Source organism: Amblyraja radiata, chromosome 32 (assembly GCF_010909765.2).
Source record: "Amblyraja radiata isolate CabotCenter1 chromosome 32, sAmbRad1.1.pri, whole genome shotgun sequence".
In the NCBI taxonomy this organism is placed as follows: Eukaryota; Metazoa; Chordata; class Chondrichthyes; order Rajiformes; family Rajidae; genus Amblyraja; species Amblyraja radiata.
In genome coordinates this window covers 15,329,936-15,356,599 of record NC_045987.1, presented here as the reverse complement: position 1 = coordinate 15,356,599, position 26,664 = coordinate 15,329,936, and the positions used below count along the sequence as shown (strand labels likewise).

General features: G+C 43.6%; 2 protein-coding genes across 4 annotated transcripts; one reads left to right on the top strand and one right to left on the bottom strand.

The window, feature by feature from the left end:
* Nucleotides 1–13,732, bottom strand: c8g (complement C8 gamma chain). The gene is made up of 9 exons (XM_033049420.1): nucleotides 13,704–13,732; nucleotides 12,905–13,035; nucleotides 8,874–8,956; nucleotides 7,975–8,111; nucleotides 6,327–6,397; nucleotides 4,428–4,529; nucleotides 3,769–3,870; nucleotides 1,980–2,015; nucleotides 1–120 (listed from the first exon to the last, which is right to left on the bottom strand). The coding sequence occupies exons 1-9, from the start codon at nucleotides 13,730–13,732 to the stop codon at nucleotides 98–100; spliced, it is 714 nt and encodes a 237-aa protein (XP_032905311.1). The 3' UTR covers nucleotides 1–97.
* Nucleotides 11,929–25,958, top strand: fbxw5 (F-box and WD repeat domain containing 5). Of its 3 annotated transcripts, none has more exons than XM_033049052.1 (9): nucleotides 11,929–12,234; nucleotides 13,955–14,171; nucleotides 16,791–16,948; nucleotides 17,850–18,024; nucleotides 19,409–19,557; nucleotides 21,275–21,737; nucleotides 22,927–23,074; nucleotides 23,229–23,441; nucleotides 25,166–25,958. In XM_033049052.1, the coding sequence occupies exons 2-9, from the start codon at nucleotides 13,979–13,981 to the stop codon at nucleotides 25,401–25,403; spliced, it is 1,737 nt and encodes a 578-aa protein (XP_032904943.1). In that variant the 5' UTR covers nucleotides 11,929–12,234; nucleotides 13,955–13,978; the 3' UTR covers nucleotides 25,404–25,958. The 3 variants fall into 3 exon arrangements, with proteins under 3 accessions (XP_032904943.1, XP_032904944.1, XP_032904946.1); XM_033049053.1 differs by having other exon boundaries at nucleotides 13,854–14,171; nucleotides 25,166–25,957; XM_033049055.1 differs by having other exon boundaries at nucleotides 12,224–12,442.
* The last annotated feature ends 706 nt before the right edge of the window (nucleotides 25,959–26,664 follow it).

The following is a 26,664-nucleotide window of genomic DNA, read 5'->3' as shown; positions in this document are numbered from 1 at the left end:
TTTAATACCACCCTAAAGTTTATTTAATCAATTAGCAGGATGTTAGATCACATCCATCAGTTTAGGGGCAGAGTGAGCAAGGCTCAATGCTTCTGGCTTAAATGGTTCCAACATCATCATCTGTGGAATAAAAAAGGCACAACTCAAAATAATGAAGACAGCGATGCCATGAGGATTGTTGTTAATTAGGGGCACCACCCAGCTATTATCGCATTAACTAGTAGTTTTACTCGTTTACTGGGCTAAATGTATATGTATATGTTAGTATGTGTACATATACACACACTGGACTTTTTTTCTCGTTTATTATATTATTTACAGTGTACTCTGTTTACATATTCTGTTGCGCTGCTGAGTTATTTCATTGTTCTACCTGGGACATTTGACAATAAAACACTCTTGACTGTTGGTTGTTAGACATGCAGAAGAATAAATCAGAAATAATGGGGGCATATGGAGAGGTAATGGGCATGGGATGAAGAGTAATGGCAGGTGAGTCTTTGGCGACAGCTGGATAATATTTTGGGATGGAATTATGCAAAAACAGATGGCTTGGAAGTATTCAAAAGGGAACTGCAGATGCTGGAATATCGAAGGTACACAAAATTGCTGGGGAAACTCAGCGGGTGCAGCAGCATCTATGGAGCGAAGGAAATAGGCGACGTTTCGGGCCGAAACCCTTCTTCAGACTGATAGGGGGTGGGGAAAGAAAGAAGGACAAAGGGAGGAGGAGGAGGAGCCCGAGGGCGGGCGGATGGGAGGGTGGGAGGAGACAGCTAGAGGGTGAAGGAAGGGGAGGAGACAGCACGGGCTAGCCTTGGAAGTAAATGTGGAAGTACATTATTTGTCAATGACCATTTACAAAAAGACTACGACAATTTACAAAAATGGAATTGATAATTTGAGAAGACAAACATTTCTGTGCTAAGGCTGGGTATAAAGCTGTCTGAGTGATTCAAACATGGACATGCAGGAATAATGATCATGACTTTGAGAAACAACAACATTAGGAGCAACAACAAGGAACTTAAGGATTGTTTATGAGTGGAGGATTGCGTGTAAATTTGTAAAAAATAATTCATTGCACTATGGTCAGCAATGTGGTGGAATAAGACAAATCGAGCAATGATGGATCCCCTTCAAAAAAAGCTCTGAAAGAGCAATCAATATCAATCAATCAATATCAATATCAGTTTTATTCATCACTTGCACATAAAGTGCAAGTGAAATGAATTTGCCAGGAATTTGCCAATATGTATATAGGAATAAAACTAAGGAAATGTAAATTCAAAGCAAAAGAAAGTCTTAGAGGAACCTTTCCCCAGTGGGATCTGGAAAGAGAATAAAGTGTCAAAGGCGAGATATCAAAGTGGAAATGGAAACCAAAACCAAAAGTGTTTACTGGACTAACATTCTTCCTTCAACCAATATCAGCAAAACCAGCTTACTTGCTCAGTCGTGTGACTGGACATCTCTGTGTTCTGGTGGAATATCTGCTACATTTGCCGAAGTAACTACAAATTAATTAATTATTATGCGTGTTAGGCAAAGGTTTACAAGAATCTGAAGCAGCAGATTCTGATATAGGCAACCTCCGTGTTATGGAGATGTAGCATTGCTAGAAAACAGACCACCTCACCATTTTCTGCAACATAAAGCCCAGCGCATGTGTCACGAAACACGAGTTGAAAAAAACATATTTTGTGTTGAATTACTTACTTTTTTAATAGAGATTCCCTAAGAGCAACTTTTATTGCAAATTTTTGATTAGTTATTTGTGAATTTTGGAAGGGTGAATGGTTGTAAAGTTCTGGGGGACATCTGTCCAAGAAAAGTAATAGTTTGGATACTTAAAGAACAAAAAGGACCAAATGGAACTAAGCTGCCCAATGAAGGTGGAATTTGGCAACATATGTGATTTATTTGGTAGTAAAAGGATGCCATTGAGGAACATTGTTCAACAATATGCAGTAACTCACCGAGTTGATGGAATTCATCGGCAGTCTCACAGAACCCTGAAAAAGAGTACATAAAGTCAACATTACACCTCTCACACGGGTGGTGTCAGCTGCTTATCAGAATCCATTCACAAAGAATGTCACAACACCAACTGGTGGCAGGTTGAATATAGAGAATGGGATGCAGGGGGGTGGGATGGAAGGAAGAGCTGTAGGGGGAATGGCAAGGAGAGCTGGGATAAAAGGGTGATGGAGAACAATGAGCAGGATTGAAGAGGATTATGAAGGACCAGTGTGACGGAGAGGTGAAATGAAAAATTATGGGATGATGAAGTGGTGAGGAAGGTTCTCAAATGTGTCCAGGATAATTTTCCAAAGCAGTATGTTCCCAGTCTAACAAGGAAGGGGGGCATTGCGGGATCTACTTCTGAGGAATGAGGTGGGTAAAGTGCCGTGCATTTTGGCGAGAGAACATATAGGGAAACGGTGAGCAGAACATTATAAGATTTAGGTTAACCATAGAAAAGCAGAAGAAGAAAAACACAATAAGCATCGGAAATTGGAGGAAGGCTACTTTTAACAGGACCAGAGTTGATCTGGCAGGTGAATAGCAACCAAGGTTGACAGGCTTAGCAGGGCTGCCTTTAAGGAAGAGATGGTTCAGGTGCAGTTGTGATAGATTTCCATGAAAAGCAAAGGAAAAGAAACATCTCCAGAACGCTTTGGATGGTGAAATAGACACACAGGAAGGTAAAGCAAAAAAAGGCTGTGTGTGACCTGTGTTGGGTTATTAACACCAATGAGGAGGAGGCTGCTTACAAAGGGATCAGAGAGGTGAAAACTAAAATAGGAGAAGCAAGGAGAACAAATGAGGAAAGTCTGAAATGCTGTAAGAACGTACAGTAGTAGCATCTGTGGAAAGAGAAACCGGTCAACATTTCAAGTTGAACACCCTTCATGAGAACTACGATTCTGTGGTGGAGGGTGAGATCTCCTGGCACCCAAAGCTTTTCTGCCATCTAAAAGATGCCAGTCAATGCTCCTCACATGCCTTGGTCCAACCCTAAATAAGTACCAAAGCAGATCAGAACCCAGCTGTGAGGCAGCAGCTCAGCAGCTCTACTATCTGTGCCATTGACCCACCCACCTTTCATCACTAGCCACACCATCCAGCCCTTCCACACGTGTCCCCTCCTCCCATTTCCCAACTTTCTTGCAGCTCCCTGATTCATTCTTCAATTTCCACTAATTACTCTCCTTCTCACTTCCCTTTTGATTTATGTGTTTATTGTTGTCGTGTGTGCAGTGAAAAGCTTTCTTTGTGAGCTATTCAGTCAAACCATTCTATACATGAGTCCAATCAAGCCAGACACAAGTAGAACTGGTAGTGCAAAGAGCAAAATACCAGAGCACAGAATACTGTGAAAGTGTTTTGTTGTTACAGTTTCAGAGAGAGTACTGACTTTAAAAAACACAATGTCTGCATTGAGGTAGGTTGGAAAATTTGGACAACACCCTAGCTTGTGGGAGGACCTATCCCAAGCAAGTGTAGGTACAACACTTGTCCTTTCAGCTCGCCCCTTCTCACCATACTGGATCAAACACCCATTCCAGGTGAATCAATGCTGCATTCAATGGTGTCTCTGCTGCAGAAATTGGTTATTCCTTAACTTCTCCAGTTCTGTTTATCTTACAACAGATGCTACCTGAACTGCTGGGTATCTCTAGGTTTCCCCATTGTTGCTTCTGCAAGTGAACAAATATAGCTAGTTTCTTTAAAAGACTGTCCTGACATTGGAATAATTCTGACCATAGTCAGGGAACTTGTAAATTAAAATATCCGGGATGTTGTTGTTGAGAACAAGTTGGCGAAACTTCCTCTGTACAGCCTCATTAATATTAGTGGTTCTCCCTGGAAAAAAAAGAAAGAAACAGTTATAGAAGTTGAGTCTTTCGGTGATAATCACACAATGTGTTGCTGTACAGTACTTCTCCTGCACTTAACCAGTCCTGTAACTGCCTAAAGTGTGTTTGATGGGTCAGCATGTAAAGGGCACGTAATCAGGTACATGGGTAGGAACGGTTTAGAGGGATACGGGCCAAACTCTGGCAAATGGAACTAGCTTAGATGGAGCATCTTGGTGGGCATGGACAAGTTGGACTAAAGGGCCTGTTTCCATGCTGTGTAATTCTATAACTGGGGCTACCATAAGGAGGCTTTACTCTGTATATTAAGCTGTGCAGCACTTTCAAGACAGTGGGAGTTTTGGCCTCGCGTCATGGCCAGCTTATACCTGTCACTGGGAGTTTGCCATCTTGTATTTGTTGATGCCTCTCACCCCAATGAGAATACATTTTTTAAAATAATGTAGAGGAGTGAGAGGCACACAATCATGTGTATCCTAATTTAGGTTTAGTTTGGGCTTCAAATATGTCTGCTACTATAGGACCTGGGCATGCGTTACCTACCATAGAGTTTGAGAGTGATTTTCCGTCTTTGCTGAAAAAAGACAATTGCATAATTGGTGTAGTCTGTTTCACTGATTACAATGTCAGTAGTAAGCCCCCGATCTGTGGAGTGAAGCAAAGACACAATCTGAAGAAGAGTCCTGACCCAAAACGTCACCCATTCCTTCTCTCCGGAGATGCTGCCAGTCTCGCTGAGTTACTCCAGCATTTTGTGTCTACCTTCGACACAATTAGGATGTTAATTCCTGAAACAGCTATGTGGGATAATAATATTGAAACAGATTGCCAATTGTGGCTTTTTACTGAGCCACTCCTAGTCTCTCCTTCCTCGGAATGAATCAAGAATGCAGCATAGGCGACTATCCATACCCATTGATGCCTGCCCAGGTACTCCCACTCCATTTCCCCATTTCCCCATTTCCTAGTAGTACTACCTTCCCCATTTCCTAGTAGTATTTCTCGATGAAGGAATTATTCGCTGGGCTCCTCCCAACCTTGAGCCTATCAATATCTCTCCTAAAGGCAGGTACTGCAGTGGGTTCCAGATTGAAAATACACAAATGAATGGTCATGGGCTGTCACGGCAGTTCATGCACACATCATTCTCCTATTTCAAGCCAGTTTAAATCTAATTAAGGTTTAGTGTAAGAATTGGAGAAATTTCAGTTCTGGATAATAACATGGCCTTTACACCCCCACCTTGACATCATGCAAATAATAAAACAAATGGAAGGAGTCAGCAATTTTAAGAGAGAGTCATAATCAATGGGAGTGTTAATTGTGAGGAGGGACCAAAGAATGTCAGAATCTTACGGGCAAGAGAGAGTTATATTAAAGGGGCTTGATGGGAGGAAGGATATTGTCAGGTTCTTGTGCATTGGGGGAAGAAGTCAGCATTGGGGAAGGGTGGACGACAGGGGAAAATTAGATCAAATCCTTAAGGGGAGACGAATAGGAGAGGATCAATGTCAGAGGAAGGAGGGTCAGCCCTACAATGGAACAGTATAAAATTAGTGTAGGAAGGATCTGCAGATGCTGGTTTAAATCGAAGATAGACACAAAATGCTGGAGTAACTCAGCGGGACAGGCAGCAACTCTGGAGAGAAGGAATGGGTGACAGGCAGAAAGCAGTATCTTTAGGAGGTGGAGAGACAGCCATTGGAGCGAGGAGCATTGGGAGCAGTGGGAGAGAGTCAGCTATAATGGGAAGTGGCGAGCAGCCCCCTGGGGGGAGAGGCGGGGAGTTAGTCCCTTGAGGGAACAGGGCCACCGTTAGAGGGGAGGGGGGGGGGGGGGGAGGCATGGATCATTCCGAAGGGAAGAAAGTCATCCATTGTAGAGGAGAGGAAGAGTGTTAGAACTTTATGAGGTCAGTGAAGAGTGGAGAGTAAATTAGTGTTATCAGGGAGAAAGAGGGTGTGGATTAAGGCCCATATTGAGATACATCAGGCCCTGGATAGAGGGGGAGTCAATGACTTGAGTGATGGGGTGGGAAAGGGGGAGAGTGAATCTCAACAGGGAAGAGGCTGCATCTCTAATGGGGTGGTCCCTGTCTCACAGGGCCTTTTTTTATGCAGTACAACTCTATGAAATTCCAACCTGTGGAAAGAGAAAGAAAGCAGCTCATTAGAGGGAGTCAACCTTCATGTGATGGGCTTGAAGTGAGAATAAAGAGGGAAGGAGAAGAGGGTCAACACTTCAACAGTGAGGGGGAGAAACTCAGCCCTTCAGGCCCTGACGTATCTCGTGTTGTGAAGGGAGGGAGTCAGCATTTTCGGGGTAGGGGGGCAGAGGGAGTCAGTCAGGAAGCAGCGGAGGCAAATAACTCTCAGTGGATGTGTGAGAGACACTAATGGGACCAGTGGAAAGTTACAAAACAAGAACAAAGATTTCACAAACTTTTCCGTGAGAATCTCCCAGGTATTGCAGCCTTCTTGTACTCTTGTTTAATATCCCAACAGATCCCATCCCTGGGAGTGAGAGAAGAGAACACGCATTACATTTTGCTGCATGGCATGCTTAAAGCTGTGTTTTTTGTTAACCTCTGCAGTCAAAATCTTAGCCCAGCAAAGAAACTCCACTGAGCCTTCTTTATTTGACACTGTGGTTCCCCCATTGGATAGACCTGGCTGCAGGAGGATCCTGTTCAGTTGGTCAACTGGGCACAGCCATGGCAGATTAAATTAAATCTTGTTAAGTGCAAGTTGATGCATTTTGTAAGGACTATTAAGAGTAGGATGTACACGACGAATGGTAGGGCCCTAGAGAGAACTGACGAACGGAGGGTCCTCAGTAAGGCCAAGGATCCCTGAAGGTGGCAACAAAGATAGATAAGGTGGCGAAGAATGTATATGATTTTCATTAGCTGAGGCAGAGGATGTAAGAGCAGAGAGGTTATTGTGTATTTAAATAAATAATTGGTTAGACCAAAGCTGGAGTACTGTATGCAATTCTGGTCATCTTACTGTAGGAAGGACATAATTGGAGATGGTACAGAGAAGATCCACCAAGGTTTTCCTGGGATGGAGCATTTCAGTAATGAGGAAAGACTGGATCGACAGGTCTAGTTTCACTTGGGATGCAATAGGTTGAGATGGAAAAAGATACGAGTTTAAAAAATGAGGGCATTATACGGTACATAGTAAGAAACCTTTCTCCACAGCAGAGATGTCTATAATTGGAAGACATGAATTTAAGGTAAATGGCAGGAGGTTTAGAGGCAATTTGACAAAGAACCTTTGCACTAACTGGGTAGCTGATGGAAGCAGAGATTCTCACATTTAGTAGGTAACTGAACGAGCACCTAAAACTCCACGAGAGAAGGTTATGGAACATGTGCTGGTACATAGGATTTGTATATTACTATTGTAAAGGATTAATGGTCAGCAGGCCTGTTTCTGTGCTGTATGAATCTATGATTCTCTGAAGGTACGAATACTAAATCTGTCTGAGTGACTGGGAGACCACGGCCTGCTGATCAGGTCTGGTGGAGACAGAGGTCCAACTTTTGTTGAGTGGGAACAGGTAGTTTAGTTTAGAGATACAGCGTGGAAACAGGCCCTTTGGACTATTTCACAAAGGCCAATTACCTAAAAAACTGCACGTGTTTGGAATGTGGGTTGAAATCAGTGCACCCGAAGAAAACTCTCGTGGTCACAGGGCGAATGTGCAAACTCCGTACAGACAGCACCTGTAGGCAGGATCGAACCTAGATTTCTGGCAGCAATTCTAGCGCTCCGACTGGTCCAGAGGGAGCAGGGAGTCTGAGACTTGTATTATGGGAACAGGGGATCCATTTCCTGTCCAGAGAGAGAGGAGGGGTCCAACTATTGTCCAGAGGGAGCAGGAGTCCAACTGGTCCAGTGGGGACAGGGGTCTAGTTCCTGTCCAGAAAGAGGAGGGGGTCCTCTCAGTGAGAACATGAGTAATTGACCCTTGCTCTGTGATGCCAGCACAGCTCGTTTCCAGTTCAATTAAAGCAAAGTGACCGACTCCCAATGAAAGGGAGATTGGGAAATTGGCAGAAAGAATGTTTGTTTGCACTCACAGTTTGCGCAATGTGTTGACACGCATGGCTTCAGTCTGATCGCTCACTTTGACAATGACGGCCTCCAGCCTGTGGTTATTTGTTGACAAATGGGAACATTTCGATGCAACGGCAAATAGGCGCCACACACCTGCAAACTAAAGTAAAACATCACATCCTGCGGTCGCAATGGAGCAGCATTGAGGGTTAAACACAGAGCATGATACTCTTTACAAGTACTCCCAACGCATTGCATTATCCCAATTACCTTAAATTGTGTTCAGTCTTAGCTTCTGCAGTCTCTTCGTGCAACTGAAAATTCTCTGTCAATGTTGTTGCACTAACTGCCTCCATTTATGAAGCCAAGAATCCCAACTGATGCTTTAATCATTGTCTCAACCTATCCTACCAACTTCAAAGATTTCAATACAAATGACCTTAGGTCTGTTTCAGAATCCTTTGCAGAATTGTATAATTTAGTGTAAGCTGCCCCTTCCCAAACAATCCACCAAAATACAACACTTCACACTTCTCTGCATAATCTGCTGCTTGTCCACCCTTCATCAGCCTCATAGTCGGAGTCGCACAGTACAGAAAGAGGCCCTTCAGCTCAACTTGATCATGATGCCCCATTGAAGCTAGTCTCGTTTACCCACACTTGGCCCATATCCCTCTAAACCTTTCCTATCCACGTATATGTCCAAATGACTTTCAAATGTTATTAGACCTGCCTCAACTAGTTCCTCAAGCATCTAGTTCAATATCGTCTTCAACTTACTGGCAGCATTATTGAATCTGTAAAGGGTTAGAAGCACGTTGCTGCTGAGGGAACTGAGATGGAGGTTCACTTCACCAGCAAGGCTGGATCTCCAATTGTACCACCATTAGGAAATAGTGTGGCTTAAAAATTGTGTTGTTACCTGCTGAACATTAAAGTTCTGCTGAGCCTGGATCGGGTCAATAGGATTCCGATTCTGTGTTCGCCGTCTCTCACCACTGCCACCTGAAAGGAAAGTTAAACTTAAAGTGGCAAGGAAGATCAATCTGAGAGGCCCCATGATCTGGAGGCAGGCAATGTATCTGTTGAGTGAGCTCTGTGGAATTTCCCGTACATAGAGCAGTATTTACAAGTGACAAGGTCATCTCTGGTTTATCATTAAAGAAACAGCAGCCTACAAGTTTTGCTTGGACTAGTCAATTCTTCCTCTCCCAGAAATATCCTAATGTGGTCACTCCCTCAAGCCCCACTACCCACCTTCTTCTCACCATAACCCCAAGAATATCTACCTACCCTCTCACCTGTTATTCAACTCCAACTCCAATAGAAATGAATCCAGAACAACAGAAGGTTGTCCTAAAAATGAAACTGGCACAACTGCATTAATGGTCGGCAGGACCTGTTTCTGTGGTGTATGAATCTACGTTAGTATGAAAGAGCTAATGCATTTTTTCATGGAAAGAATAACGGTTACAATTACTAATTACAGTAACTTGCAGAATTTAGGAGGGGCATTGCTCCTTCCATTTCTGTATTTTGGAAATTGATGGAATTGCAGATAGTGAAGAAGATTGTCAAATGATACAGCTGGATATGGATTAGTTGGAAATTTGGGCAGAGAAACAGCAGATGGGAGTGTAATCCAGACACGTATGAGTCCTGAATCCCTGAAAGTGGTAATGCAAGTGGATAGGGTGGTAAAGAAGGCATAAGGCATATTTGACTTCCATCTATTTTATCCGCCAGAAACCCGCTGAGTTTCTCCAGCTTTTTTGTGTACCTTCGATTTTCCAGCATCTGCAGTTCCTTCTTAAACACTTTGACTTCCATCAGTTGGGCATTGAGTATAAAAGTTGAGAATTCATGTTACTGCTGCATTAAACTATAGTTTGCCCATGTTTGGATATTGTGTGCAGTTCTGATTGCCACACTACAGGAAGTGGAGACACTGGAGATATTGCAGAAGAGGTTCACAAGGATGCTACTTGGATTTGAGAGTATTAGCTATAAGGTGAGGTTGGACAAACTTGGATTCTTTTTATGGAGTGTTAGGGGCTGAGAGGTAACCTGATAGAAGTTTACACTATTACAAGAGGGATAGGGTAACAAATCAGTGATTTTTTCTCAGGATGGAAACACTAAAGGCCATATGTTTAAGGTGTGAGGGAAAAAATTGAATGGAGATTTGAAATGCTAAATTTAAATATTTGTACTTTCCACCATGCCATGTGTTTTAAAAAGTCTATCATTTATTGTTCCTACTTTAATTTTCCAATTTTCATTGATATCTTCTCCTGTTGTGGAGACTTGCCTATTGATAACCTATTTTTTCTAGCCAAATGGAACTTCGAGTTCTTGAGCGTGGATAGTTCTGTATACCTCTCCTGGACTCAACACATCAATGCACTCATAAAGGAAGCCCATCAATGCCTCCACTTCCTTAGGAGTTGAGCGGATTCGGTATATCGACGAATGATCTTTTGAACTACAGGTCTACGGTAGAGAGCATATTGACCGGTTACATGACGTCCTGTTTTGGCAACTCGAACGGCCAAAAATAAAGATTACAAAAAGTGCTGAACACTGGTGTGAACTGTATCCATCACGGATACAGAGGGGAGGGGGAGTGAATGGATGGACTCGATCAAGTTACTTAAAATTGTGAATGGAATACATAGGGCAGACAGTGAAAACCTTTCGCCAACCAAAGATGTCTTTTATCTGAGAGCATAGGTTCAAGTTATGGAGTGGAGGATTTAAGATCATGTCCGGTTTTGGTCTGGGAGGTCAGTCTGATTAATTGGTTTTCAGGTTTACTGAAGGGCAGTTCATTTTACCAACTGAAGGTCTGCTCACTCAGCATTGGACCACTGGATAATAAAAACACACACGACAGGCTGTTGTTCATAGACTACAGCGCGCCATTTAACACCATCATCCCCTCCAAGCTGGTTACCAAGCTCACGGAACAGGGTCTCTGCACATCCCTCTGCAAATGGAACCATGACTTTCTTCATCAACAGACCACTATCTGTACGGAATTGGTAATAACACTTCCTCCTCCATAACCATCAGCACGGGAGCACTCCAAACCTGCATGCTCACCCCCCCTGGTCTACTCACTCTATACTCATGACTGTGTAGACGGACACAGTTCAAACTCCATCTTCGCTGACGAAACCAACGTTGTTGGACGAAAGACAGATGACAATGAGACAAATTATAGGAGGGAGACAGAACGACTGACTAAATGGTACCAGAACAACAAGCTTGCTCTCGACATCAGTAAGACCAAGCAACTGATTGTGGGCTTTGGAGGAGGAAGGATGAGGATCCATAAAGTTGTCTTCATCAATGGGACGATGGTGGAGAGTCAAAAGCTTCAAATTCATGGGTATGCATTTCTCTGAAGATTTTGTCCTGGACCCAGCACATTGATTCAAGCATAAAGAAACCCCATCAATACCTCTACTTTCCTAGAAGACAAGCTTAGCCACGCTCTCATTTCACTTCTGCCATCGGGAAGAAGGTAAATAGGGGCCTGTAAACGATGAAGTCCAGGTTCAGGAGCAACTTCTTTCCTACAATCATTAAACGCTGCAACCTCCAAATATGCTCCAAATTATATAGATTTGGGAGCGTATTTTTTTGACTTTGCATTATTATTGTTCGTTTATTTAGTTATTTGTTCGTTTATCTATTTATATATATATATAAATAACAACAAAAGGACAATTTATATATATATATATATAAATTGTCCTTTTGTTGTTTTATTATTGATTTTACAGACTATCGTGTTTACTTATCTGTTGTGCTGCTGCAAGTAAGAATTTAATTGTTAGTTTCATATGACAATAAAACACAGTTGACTCTTGTTTTATCAACAGACTGATTTTTCCGGTATACATACAGAGGGTTCGGTTTACCCATTGATTCTCCGGCTTACCCACTGAGTCTCGGGTTTACCGATTTATTCTCGGGTTTAGCTGCTGATTCTCCGGTTTACCGACCGATTGACCAGTTTATCTCTTGACTAATCTGTGTACTGACATTGGCCGGTTTACCGACGGATTCCCCGGTTTGACGACTAATTCTCCGGTTTACCGACCGGTTCCCGGGGCCGGGCCTGTTCCACCAGGAACCGCCAGGCTGCCCGATCCTTTCCTCACAGTGGAGCCGGGAGAGCTCAGCTTCCACGTCCAGCTTCAGCCCCGGGGAGAGCGGCGACCGACGCGCGATCCGCGCCCCCGCCCCCACCACGGCCCGGCAACAGGCTGCGGGTAAGAAGAGCCCGAGGGCCGGCGGCGGCGGCGCCCGCTTGCGATAACATTCCCGGAGACCCCGAGTTGCGGCTGGGCCGGGATATGGGAGGGTTAAGCCGGGCCTGCGGACGGGGAGAGTAAACAGGGCCTGAGAAGCGGCTGACAGGGCCCGGGGTTGGTGGTTGACGGGGCCCGGGGAGGGGGTGATGGTGACGACACATGGAGAGTGAGTGAGTGAGAGATTCCGGGACTCAGTTCGGATCTGGGCTTGAACGGGAAATGGAACCGAGTGGGACAGTGTTGAGGTCCCAGGACCGGGGGTGGGGGGTTGACAGGTTCCCGGGAACGACGAGAATGGAATGGGGTGGGGGTGGGGTTATCAGGGGCCTGAAACCCTTGACAGGATTAGGGTCAAGTCAAGATACTGGACCCAAGAGAGAGTAGTGACAGAGCCCAGGGGAAGGGTGAAGGGCCTTGCTTGGGGATAGGGGTCTACAGGGGGCACACAACCAGGGGGGTTGTTGCAGAGCCCCAGAACCAAACGGAGGGGAATTGGGAAGGGTGGGCGACAGGACAGGGCCTGCTGAGGTGGTGACTGGTCAGTAGGTGTTGTATGTGGTTCATTGCCAATGAATTATTTTCCATCTGGGGACAGTTGGAACATGTCGGGTAATACTCGTAGCATAACCTGTTTCCCCAAGTTGCTTTGCTTGTTGATCTGCATTGCTGCCACTTATGCAATGTTTTGCTTTAAAAATGTTTATCCTTGGAATTCCTCCATGGACTTGCTCCTTATCTTCGCTACTATCTCTTGAAGCCCTTCATCTTCAACATATGTGCTCTTTACCACTTCTCTCTTCTTGATAATCCAAATGTAATCTATAAGTAAAATACTGCATAGGCTAGAAATCTGAAACTAAACAGTTTGACCAAAGTTAGCAAACTGAAATGTTAGTAAAAAAGAAACTGCCGGAGGAACTCAGTGGGTCAGGCAGTACACAGAGAGTGAAATGGACAGGGCGCTTCGGGTCGAGAGTCTTCTTCAACATAAATGTTAGCTTTGGTTCTTTCTTCATGATTATTCCTTGACTGTTGGATATTTATGACATTTACTGTTTTTAATTGTAAATGCAATCATTTAATTTTTGGTCAATATGTCATCAGCCATCAAAGTCCTGAGTTGTGGAATTCCCTCCATAAATCTTGGCTTCGTTTTCCCGTAATGCATTTGGTCGCGCTCCCAAATATCTTTAAATAGCTCAGAGTTAAATTAGTTTGATAACATTGATGTAATAGACATTTGACGATTTCTTCTCATTAAAGGCCTAGTGTAATATTTATTATTGTTGTTCTGTCGTTTTTGGCACCATGCTCCTGAGAGGAAAGTGTGAATATGTGGGGCAGAGAGGATTAATGCTATCATAAAATATGTTATAACATTTTCTCTTTGCTTTGTACTCGTGTGTGCTCAGTAATGGCTTGTTCACATCTCCTCTTCCTCAATTTTAACTGCCATACTGGGCATTTCAGCTTCCATCAAAGTTTGGTGTTCTTTTGCAGCGTGACTTTGCTGAAATTCTTCATTGTGCTTCTTTGTGTACAGAAAGTAAAATATTAGAGAGGGTTTCTGTTTTTAGATGCTGGATAATTTCTGAGGAAGTCCTAAAGATGCTTTGTATTATCCTTCACTTGTGCGAGATATCTCTGCCCACGATGCTGATTTTAATGTTTTCATCAGTGCACATGAGCTCAGAATGATACGATGGAAAGCGGGGGCACCCCCCTGCTGCCAGACACCATTCTCCTCGAAGTGTTCCAGAACATGGAGCACCAGGATGTCCTCGCTGCTGGTGGCACCTGCAGGCAGTGGTACGGAGTGTCTCGTGACGATTTTCTGTGGAGGGATCTCTTCTATCGTTATTACAATGTGAATCGATCGATTCCCCGACATCCAGGTTAGTCTCCAAATCCTTTCCTGGATCTGCTCAAGAGTGATCACATTCTGGAGAATGTCATTATGTGCAAAGTGTTTTGGAGTTCTATAACGTTGCAACTTTTTCTCTGAATTTTTTTGGAGAAATTGCTCGTATGATACCGTACAGAAATGGTTTCTTCAATCCAACCTGTCCATGCCGACCAAGATGCCTATATAAACTAATCATATTTGCCTGCTTTTGGCCCATTTCCCTCTAACCCTTTTCTATGCATGTACATGTCCAATATCTTTTAAACATTGAAATTTCATATTTCGCTTGGGTAGTTTACACCCCAGTGTTATGAACATTGACTTCTCTAACTTCAGATAGCCCTTGCTTTCTCTCTCCATCCCCTTCCCCATCCCAGTTCTCCCACTAGTCTTACAGTCTCCACCTACTTGCTATATTTGTCCTGCCCCCTCCCCTGACATCAGTGTGAAGAAGGGTCTCGACCCAAAACGTCGCCCATTCCTTCTCTCCAGAGATGCTGCCTCACCCGCTGAGTTACTCCAGCATTTTGTGTCTACCTTTGAAATTAATTAGCTACTTTTCCGTTCACCAAATTAGTCGGGCCCTATTAAATACTGAGTTGATATCATGACCCCATGTCTCACTCAGGACTGATTAATTTCAGAGAGAGTGCCATGCATATTCTCCAAAATGATACCAAATGGATGATGATGGATTAACTTACGTTAACTTTTTCAGTTACAGTATTTACGCTTTTTAAAATAACTATTGCTTACTGTATAAAGTGGACAAAGCAGTGGCAGAGGGGTTAAAACACTGGCTACAATCATGTCAGTTGAAAAGTATGTTTTAAAAATAGGAAGTGACATGTGAAGCCTTCCACATACAATGCCAAAGTGATTGATATTGGTTTATTACCGTCACGTGTTGAGATACAGTGAAAAACCTAGTTGGTGTGTTATCCAGTCAAATCATACCATACATGAGTACAATCAAGCCATACACAAGGCTTGAAACATGTAGTGCAAAGAAAAAAATACCAGAATGCAGAATATAGCATTACAGTGTTATAGTGTTACAACTGCAGTGAAAGTGCACATAACCACCAAGTGCAAGAGCCACAATAGTGTTGAGAAATCGAGTCTGCATCCTTGGCTTTACAAGAGGTTTGATCAGTTGCCTAATTACAACAGGGAAGAAGCTGTTTCTGAACGATGTGGTACATGCTTTTAAACTTTTGTATATTCTGCCCAACGAGAGAGGGGAGAAAACAATGGCCCCTGATTATGTTGGTTTCTTTCCCAAGGGAGTTGATGGGCTTGTTTGTATGATGGACGATTGAATCCAAAGCACTGCAATTTCTTGTGGACTTGGGCAGAGCAGTTGCCCAATCAAGCTGTGATACATCAGGTTGTGATGGTTTTTATGGTGCATCTATAAAAATTGGTAAATCTTTGGAGACATTCAAAATTTCCTTAGACTTTTGAGAAAGTAGAGGCATATTTATTGTGCTTTCTTAGCTGTAGCATCAGTGTGTTGTTGATATTTATGCTCAGGAATCTGAAGCTCTGAACTATCTCCAGTAAACACCATTGATGTTGACTGGGCATGTACACTACCCCATTTCTTGAAGTCAATGAGTAGCTCTTTCATTTTGCTGACACTGAGGTCGTTGTGCTGACACCATGATACTAAATTCTCTATCTCCTTCATGTACTCCATTTCGTCGTTGTTCGTGATACTACCCACTACAGTGGTGTCTTCTTCAAATTTGGAAATTTAGCCGCACAGTTTGTGAATGTTTCCGGAGAATGCTAAGGGGCTGGGAAGACATTCCTGCAGAGCACCAGTGTTGAGAATTATCAGAGGATGGTTTGTCACCGATCCTTACTGATTATTGTCGACAGGTCAAGAATTCAAGCACACAGTTAGTTGCAGGGGGTGGGAGAGGGAGGAAAATTCCAAGGACCAGAAGCTTGGAGATGAGTTTGGTTGGCTTAAGGTAATGAAGGTGGAGCTATAGTTAATAAATAGGAGCTGACAAGCGTGTCCCTGTTGCGGAGATGAGTGTAGGGCTGGGGAGAAATCATCTGCTCTAGATCTGATGCAGCGATAGGTGAATTGCAGTGAATCAAGGCTGTCTGGGATGCTGAAGTTAAGTCATGGTGAGAAATGTAGATTGAAATGAGCCATCGTCATTGGTAAAGAAAGAGGCAAGTCCAGCATCAGGCAGAAATTCTAAGGGCAGATTATCATTGTAGTATTCCATAATTAATTGATCCATTTTCATTTCATGAAGAATTCTTCAAGGTATCTGTGCCATTTGACAGTGCTGTTTGGTGTTAAGTATTTAACAGTCAATGGCAGGAAGGCAGTCCAGTTCCCTGGCACCCTGACATTGTTGCATAAGCCCACATCTCGCCGTCACTGCTGAGTTAATTGAACGCTCCTTTTCCAACTTATTGGACCGTTACTGGATGACATACCCAGTTTGTAGCAAATTAAAGTTGTCTCAACGGTTAGATTCAGGGAACCAAGTAATGGTAAATGTTTCATCAAATTATGTCTATCAAGACTTTACAAAGCTATGCCCAGGACAAGTTGACGCTGACATTTTGTGTCTTGTAGCTGCTTCTTCGTGGCTGGGCGAGTTCCAGAGGCTGTATGATACAATTCCTTGTGTGCAAGTGGCAACTTTGAAGGAACATCGAGACCAGGTCTTGCACGTCAGCTTTTCTCATAATGGGTACTTCTTTAGCTCCTGCTCCAAGGATTGTTTTGTCAAGGTAAGAATGCACTTGCTCTGTGAGTCCTGCCTCTCACCCTTTGAGAGACCCTTCCCCATCGACTGGTCCTGGCTCCACCTGTTTCACCTCCCCACTGTCTACGACTAAGGTACCCATCTCTCGCTCTCTCTCTCTCTCTCTCTCTTGCACCGTTTGCCAATGGCCCTATCTCTTTTTCTCTCCAACCCTCCCAACTCTTTCACTCCCCCCCCCCCCCCCAAAAGCCCCCGGCTCTCTCTTGATTTTTGTCAGAACCCATTTTCCTGATCACTTTATTTTTGTCCATCACCGAAGGTTGATTGATCAAAAGAAAGTTTCTCCATTGTATTATCCTACCTATTCATCCTTTAATAGTGTCCATCATCAAGAATTTCCATATACTTTAGTCCAGTAATAATCTGTGTGGTATACCAATGGCTATAAGTTGACATCTATGGTGGAAGGCTTTTATTGAAATATATTTAGAAGCCTCTGAAGATCCAAGTTAACTCTGCTTTTTCTCCTTTATTGGTTCCTGGGTTGTGAATGTCACTGGTAGGTTTCACATTTCTGGCCCTCCCCCTCTTGCTACTGTCATTGAGCTATTTCAAGGAGTAGTTGAGAGTCAATAATACTGTGGTGTGCCTTGGCCACACAGAAACCATATACTGTATTCCCTTCCCTGAGAGATGTTAGCATACTGGATGGGTGTGTAAAAACCTGATTGTTTCATAATCCCTATTAATAATGCTAGCTTTTAATTTCTAATGTACTTAATTGAAATCCCTAGTGCACATGTAAGCTTAAAACTCAATACCAACTTGGTCTCGATGCCACCGGACCCCACTGGTCCATAATGCTGCTTTGCAGGAACTCTTTCTATTACTGTGTATCTTCAAAATGTTGTTCACTTTTTTTTCAGATATGGAACAATGATTTGGAAATTTCAGTGTTACACAGTGCTAATATGCGCCCCTACAATTGGAGCTACACCCAGTTTTCCCAATTCAATACTGAAGATACACTCCTCCTTGTATCTGGGGTCTATATTGGACCTCACAGCTCATCCTCTGGTGAAATCGCAGTCTTCAATCTAGGTAGCTAATATATATATTTTAATTACCTCTTAATCTCAAAACCAAAAGGAATGCAATCCAGGTTTCTGGCACCAATCCTCATGATTTAACTGTCTTGGCTCTGATTTAGAATCAGAACAATGGATAGAACCAACTAGGGCAGTGGATGAGAAGAGAAACAGAACAGGAACTGGCTCTGAGAATTAGATACTCAGCTATGCATTGGTGGGAAGAGGATGTTACTGCATTACACAGGTCCTGTACTCGTGGGTAGAAGTCTTTCGTTGTACAATTGGGATTCAGTGCCAATGGTTATAAAGTTGTTGCTGTATAATGCTATTCATGTTATGGTTAGTATGGGTATAAGACTATACTGCAATACAAGATGCTCGCTATTTTCCCCATAATTTAGAAATAGACGCATTGCAGATAAAACCAGTATTGTTGATTATTAAAATGCCGTGGCATCACCTTGAATTGTTTCTGACCATTGGATGACAGTATTCTCAAAGCACTGTTCAGTCTTGAGTTCCAAAGCAAGAAACAATGAAAAGATGGGCAATATATTTCCAGGTCAGCGTGGTATATGGCTTGGAGGGAAACCCGCAGGTTTGTGGTGTTCCGATGTGCTTTCTGCCCATAACTTACTTTGTTGGAGAGGTCGCATGTTTGGGAGGTGCAGTCAGAGTGGCATAGATACCGTGCACTCTGTGGTGGTGACTGACTGTTCAGGAGTTGGATGAGAAGCCAGTCAAACAGCTGCTTGGTACTGATTGATATTGAATCTCTTGTGAATCTTTGAAGCTGCACTCATTCAGGCCAGTGGAGAGTGTCCCAGCACACTCCCGATTTCTGCCTTCTGCATGTGGAAAGGCCCAGGGGTGTTAGGAGGTGAGTCACTTACCTCAGGATATCCAGTGCATGTTGTTTATCTGGCTGGTCCAGTTAGCCTTTTGTCCAGTGACAACCCCCAATATGTTATTGGTCAGGGAGTCAATATTGGTAATGCCTTTAAATGTCAAGGATGGTAGTAAATCGTGAACATCTTGAAAACTGACAATAGTTATTCACATCCACATTATATCATCCTGTGTCATTAGGAAATACATTTAACGGCAAAGTAAAATAGCATTTGAAGAAAAATGGATGAATAAATTAATTGCTGTATGGTGTTACGATTTGGACTGCACTGCATGAGAAGTGTTGGAAGCAGGTTCAAAAGTAACATTCAAATAAGAATTGGATACATTTTAAAAAAAATGTTAAGCTAAAGGGGAACGATCTGGGAGTGCAGTTGGACAACTGTTATGAACAGCCCCATTTTGTGGGGTATAATTGTATAATTTACTGAATGCTGTATGTTCAACACACGCCCATTATTCCTGCCGTTGCTCTCTCCTTCCAGATGACTTCACATTGCTATCCCGAGTGAGGAATAAACCCTACGATGTCTTTGGCTGTTGGTTAAATGAAACGCATTTAATCTCTGGGAATCTGCACTGGATTGGGAACATGACATCTTGCTCAGTGCTCTGGTTAAACAAAGCCTATCAGGTGAATACACACCAGTTCTTGCCCACCATTAACATCTGAAACCAGTCCTTGAGCCAAAATAGATATGCTGGGGCATAGTGCACTCTGTGTTTCTGCTGCTGGACATGGGAGTCTACAGATGATGAGTGTGAGAGAAAATGGGACGATCGCGAGGGTATACCATACAACAGTGATTCTCACTGCTGAGAATCAGTCAATTACTTTCTGAAGGCTGTTATAGTTCCCTCTGTCTAATTCACCTCTGCCCCTCGGTTATGTAACATTCTCTCACAGCTCCATTCATTGTTGTTCTTGCCCTACCATCCGTCAATCTCTGCACCACCTCCCCATACTATCACAACAACTTCACCTCTGGGTATCTGTGTAGTAGCTGCTGATTCACAGCTCCAGTGATCCAGTTTCAATCCTGGCATTTTGAGTTGGGGACTTTTCTTCAAGAAATGTGGTCTGACTATTTCCTTCCACAGATGCTACCTGATCTGCTGAGTTCCTCCAGCTGTTTTTTTTTTTTTACCCTGATTACAACAACCTAGACAGTGTGGAATATTGCGTATGGGTCTCTGATCATATTGCTATATTTGCGACATAGGGAGCACGTTTCAAATTCATCAGATTAATTCCTGGAAATTGGTGGGGGGGGCGGTGTTGTGTCGAGGTGAGATTAAGCAGGCTGGTCTATAATCTTGAGTTAAAAGTACGAGAGATGAGCTCATTGAAATTTACCAAGTTGTTACTGGCCGCCCTCTTTTCGTGTCCATCTTGTTACAAATGTTGACATCGCTGTCATCGTCAGTCCTGGAAAGGACGCAAGCTTCGGGCGACAATCAGTGGAAGCCATCACTTGTCGCAACAGATGATGGTGGTAGCAGAATTAGCTCAGGATACTTCCAGTTTCCAGCCTCGCGACGTGGATGCTTCTGCTATGGGGTCATTACTGGCCTTGAACAGGGTAGATAATGTTTCTCCTGGCTAGGGTCTAAAACCAGCTGTTGTCTCAAAATAAGGCGTTGGCCATGTCAGGAAGGAGCTGAGATTAAATTACTCATACTTACTTGCTAGGTACGTTCAAATCAGAGTGATGTTTTTTTAAAATTTTATAATAATGGGGATAATGCAGAAGAATGGCACTGAGAAAAAAAGGTCAAACATGACTTATTGAACGATGGGGCATTCTTGTTTTTTTCACCGTTATCCATTCACTGACTACTCTTTTAGCCCTCAGCCCTTAGCCCTCAGCCTCTCCACGTCATAGTTTACTGTGATAACCTGCAGTCCAGTCCAGTCCCCGCCCAAAACTGCTTCCATCCATTTCCCGACACAAACGCTGCCTGACCCGCTGAGCTTCTCCAGCAATTTATTTTTTGCTCCAGATTTCCGCATCTGCAGTCTCGTGCCTCTAGGACTCTGCTCCTGTCTCGTAGAAAGGTCAACTTCTCAACCCGAACCACTACAACCCTCCTCTGTCTCTTTAAACTTGATCCTCCCCTTTGCTTGTTCATAAACTGTTAAATCTCCATTAGCTTCCTGTTCTGATGAGAGATTACTGACATTAGATTAAGCTCATTTTCTGCCCCAAACATGTTAGTTGAGATGTTGGCAGCATTTCATTTCAAATGTTCGGGTGTCACAGTGGTATTCCCTAGCTGGATGTGTATTTAAGTAGCAGTCGTTGTGTTTTATCATGTTTAACAATTCAGTCCCACTCTCTCCCTGCTAGGATATTGAATCAGAAAATATAAATGTGGTGAAGAGACTGTTCCAGCTGCAGAATCGCAATGCCAGCACCATTCGCACAGTGATGGTGGCGGACTGCAGCAGACACGACACTCCAGACCTTCTGCTGGGCCTCGAGCATCCAGGACTCAATTCATCCCCCTGGGTGTTTAACCTGGGCAGCGACAGCGAGGACGAATGTTGCAACAAACCGAAGTACGCCAGCGAGAGTGCGAATGAGGCAATGGCCGGAGTTCAAGATCGTGCAGAGCTGGAGGCAAACGTGCCCTCTGAAGGTCTCCAGCCCCTGATGAGTGAGAAGCAGTTGGAGGCACGAGTGGCAGAACTTTTTCTGCAGACCAAGACGAAACCTGTGGACGTAAACATACTGGCAGAACATCAGGCAGATCAAAAAAAGTACTTGATCTTCACCACAGGAAGCCTTACCTACACTCCACATCAGATAGGTAAGTTCCAGGTGCCCCACCAGTACCAAGACAAGGCCTATCCTATCACAATTATTCAGCAGTGGTGTTGTCAGTCTTATAGGATCTTGTAAACTATTGACATTTCTATAACAACTAAAGAAGTGATTAAGTGTTTAAGAATAAACTGCAGATACTGGAAAATCGAAGGTACACAAAAATGCTGGAGAAACTCAGCAGGTGCAGCAGCATCTATGGAGCGAAGGAAATAGGCAACGTTTCGGCCCGAAACGTTGCCTATTTCCTTCGCTCCATGGATGCTGCTGCACCCGCTAAGTTTCTCCAGCATTTTTGTGTAACTAAAGAAGTGATATCTTTGTTGGCAACTAATGAGGTTTGGAGAGGATTCAATTAAAATTGATATTCGCATATTAAAAGCTTGAGGAAAGAAAAGGGAGTTGTTAAGGAGTGCATTAAGGAAATTAGGGAGGTTTGAGGTGGTGAAGCCAGAGTTTATGGCCTTGGCAGTTGAAGGCACAGCTACCACTGGTGGAACAATTGTAGTGGAAGGTGTTCGGGAGGGCAGAAATGGATCAAGATTTTCTGTTAATCCAAGTGCTCTTTCTTCCATATGATTTATTGAAGTTAGATAACTCCAGTCTCTCCATCTACACGTAATGTTCGTAATGATGTAATCATGGAGAAAGTTGATCCTTATGAAGCCTGGTAAATAAAATTTGCATCGTTATCAAGCAGGACTTGTTCATAGAATGCTTTAATTATAATTTTCTAGAATTAACCTTTTGAAGGAGCAACCAGGGACAGTTGTTTAAGAAAGAACTGCAGATGCTGGAAAAATCGAAGGTAGACAAAAGTGTTGGAGAAACTCAACGGGTGAGGCAGCATCTATGGAGCGAAGGAATAGGTGACGTTTCGGGTCACTTATTCCTTCGCTCCATTGATGCTGCCTCACCCGCTGAGTTTCTCCAGCACTTTTGTCTACCTTCAACCAGGGACAGTGTTCTTTTAGATCTAATATGGTGCAATGTAATGAAATGTAAAGAAAGGGACCTTTGATGGAGTAAGGGGTGGAAGGGATAAGGCCAGAGAAAAATACATACAAGAAGCTGGAAATTAGCAGGCACATTAAGATGGAACTTTATGGGACATACATGAAAGAAAATGTGCTTTTTAATTCTTGACATTTGTAACCCTCTGAATATAATTGCAGGCATTAAGCAAATATTGCCTCATCACATGGAAACAACAGGACCAGTTTTGGGGGAAGAACGGAGCTCCAATGAGTTCTTCGATCCTCTGGATCACACGATTGATGTCCACGGTCACATCATTGGGATGGGTCTGTCTCCAGACCACAGGTCAGTCTCTCGATCAGTCTGCACCATGGTTAGCCAGGTCCCAGCCTCCGATTGCCGGGAGTCGTGCCCAGCATCTGGGGAGCTGGAAACGACTCAGCTCACGGGCGTTAGTACAACTGTCATAGATCTGATAGTGGACTATGCTGCCTTTCAGGTACTTGTATGTAAACAGTCGTGCCTGGCCCAAGGGCTGCATCATCAGTGACCCCATGAACCCTCCACCCATTGCTGAGGAGATTGATATCCATGTATTTGATCTGAAGACGATGCAGGAAGTAACACAGACTCTGCGTGCACACACAGCATACACTCCCAACGACGAGTGCTTCTTCATCTTCTTGGACGTCAGCAGGGATTACGTGGCCAGGTAAAGAACTGGATTCCTTTCAATCCTCGTCATCTTCTGTGTGTAGTTCCTGCTAGGTCTCCAATCAAGCTGCAGGAAGGATCAGAATCACAACTTAGCTGGATCATGGCCACGTATCCAGATATGGTTAGTCTCTGCAGGGTCAATCATGTGGCTGGGTGGAGCATGCTGATTTAGGGTCAGTATGTATCCAAAAAGGAACTGCTATTAAACTTACTGGGAGGGGATTGAGATTGATAACACTTCAAGGAGATGCGAAAAAAATTAAAGTGCCTTCGAGAGTAGTGTCAGTATTCTTTAACCTCACTATGTTTCACATTTCCAGTGGACTTTATCTTGGAGAGGTCCAGCAGACATTAGATTTGTGGGGCGTATTGAAGGAGCAGGAGATGGGGTAAACAACTCCTAAGATTTGTATGTATGATTCTCTGACAGTTTGGGTCAAATGTTAAAAGAACCATGTTTGGAGCAATCTCCTGATGGGTTGAATTCAGTATTGAGCGTATCGGGAACATTCCATGATAGGTAGACTCTTTGTCTGAGAACATGGTCTGTGATGGATTGGATTTTGCCGGGAATGATCCGTGCCACGCTTGATTCTAGGTATGGGGAAGGGTGTGTGATGCTGGGTGATTAGATGGAGACATAATTGCAGATGCTGGAAATGTGAGCAAAGCCAAATGTGCTGGAGGAACTCAATGGATTAGGCAGCGTCTGTGGAAGGAATGGGCAACACTTTTAGTATCTGCACGGTTCGGGATGGGAATGGGGCAAAAACTGGCAATTGATAAATAGGTGCAGGTGAAGAAAGTAATAGGTAGATGAGTGGTAATAAGAAAAGATAGAAATGAAATGGAGACAAAAGGGTGCCAGATAAGGAAGAAAGAGGAGGAATTATATGCAAAGTCGGAGTGAGGGACAGTGAGTGGAAGTGAACTGGGGGATAAAATAAAATGGGGGGGAGGGGTTCAGATTAAAATGGGGTGGGAAATGAATGAAAAGGCCCAAAGCATGGCCTGTCCATTCCCTCCTAGATGCTGCCTGACCCACTGAGTTTCTCCAGCACTTTGAGTTTAGCTGAGAAATTAGATAACAGGTTGTGCTCTGCACATAATTGGTAGTTTATTATTGTCACATGTACTGAAATAAAATGAAAAGTTTTGTATGCATGCTATCCAGTCAAATCATATTACTTGAGTACAATCAGGCCATATAGAAGTACAACAGGTAGTGTTGAACAGGAAAGAGAAAAAATACCAGAGTGCTGGAATAATGGTGGAAGTTCTGTAATCCCCATTAGACAAGGTTTATGGCAGATTGGATACTGCGTGGGCAAGTTATACAAAACTAATGCCATGCCAAAAGGTTGGTTAGGGAGGGTGGGGTAAAGAGGTCGATAGCATTTGAAGGATTGGGTTCCATAGGGAGGGCAGTCCTTGATCAAGCGGGCCATGATAAATTGTACCCTCTTTGGGAAGGTTTACGATTGGATCCTGTACTGGGAAAAGTCAGAGATGGGATGATTGTTGTACTGGGGATGCGTGTGCTAGTGTATGTGTTTTACAGTAGAATCCTATGCGTACAATTCATGATAAGCTGGACGTGCAATGATTGCTTGTCAAAGGCTTGTGTTTGATGGGGCTTCTGTGAGGGATTAAAGTGAAAAATTGTGAGCTCAATGTGGCTTCTGGTGGTTTACTGTCTTCATGTGCATCTCCCACTAGTGGTGCTGAGGACCGGCATGGCTACATTTGGGACAGGCACTACAACATCTGCCTGGCAAAGTTACAGCATGAGGATGTGGTAAACTCTGTGGCCTTCAGCCCTATGGACCAGGAGATGCTGATCACAGCCAGCGATGACTGCACATTGAAGGTCTGGCGCTCACCCCGCGTCCTGCGTATCATCAACACCAAGCCCAGTCGGAAGAAATTCTCCTTTTTTTGGCTCAATAAAAAGTGACCAGTGAATGGACAGCCAGAGAGGGGCTGTGAGGATGGTGGGTAGAGAAGAGCTGCCTGTGAATACCCAACATCTGATTCTGCTCAGCCCTTCCAAATGACTTCAAACCTTCAGGAAATTGGTGCAAAGGGGAGAATAAGAAAATTCATTGAGTTTTATTCATTATCCTCCAAGTTGCTCAGGTACGCAAGTATGGTACTAGTCAATTGGCGTTGAAAGAATCTGAAGACAAGTGCTTCTCACAAACTACATCTGGACATTGACTTAATTTGCACGTCATCACAAATCAGCAGATGGTCCTTGCCAGCTGTTCTTCCTGAACTGGTGCCAGAACAAGGGTTCCTGTTCCCATAACAGCCTTACAGGTGGAGCCCACGGCCAAACTAATTTGGTAGTTTGAAGAATAACCGAACAAACCCAATTCTCCAGGGCTGAAACCCTGCATTTAAAACTGGGTTTGTCTTCTTGATGTTGTAATCTTAATATAAAATGTACACTTGTTTGTTCATTCTAATTCCAGAATGTTCTCTACACAATAAACAGATTCACAAGGTGTTTCTGCTTAATGCAATAATTCACAGCTGTGAAGGTGGTGTTATATTCCGTCAAATATGATTCTGCCACAGCATACACTATCCCAACGTTTTACTGCCTGTTTCTACCTCCTAATCAAAATTCACGAATAGCACTGCCCTGGTAGGCCTATCCTTACTGCCTGCTCGACCCACTGAATTTATCTTTTCATTCCTCAACTCCTGTAACCCACTGTGTAATCCCTTTGCACCTAATTTGGAATACCTTGTATGCTCTCCATCATTTCAACAAGTTCCAATTCCCTGGCCCCCACCGCCACATCTTTACCATGAATATCCAGACCTTGTACAGCTACATCCCCCTCTAGGAAGGCTTTAAGATTCTCTGCTTCTTTCTGGGATGTAAATCCAACCAGTTATCTTCTACAAACACGCTCCCCATTCCCGGTTGAGGCCAAAAACCAACACCAAGTACCTATTTACACTAATCCCATTTCATTCTGCACGTCTGCTTATCACTGGCCCCAGATTTTACACAAGGGGTAACTCACAACGGCTAATTAACCTCCAAACCTGCGTGTCTTTTGTACGGTGGAGGAACTCCAGAGAGCATCCAAACTACACAGAGAAAGCAGAGGTGGCGATTGAACCCAGGTTGCTGGAGCTGTGAACCAGCAGCTCTACTTGCTGTGCCACTGTACTGCCTCCCTGTTCCCAGAACAAACTTT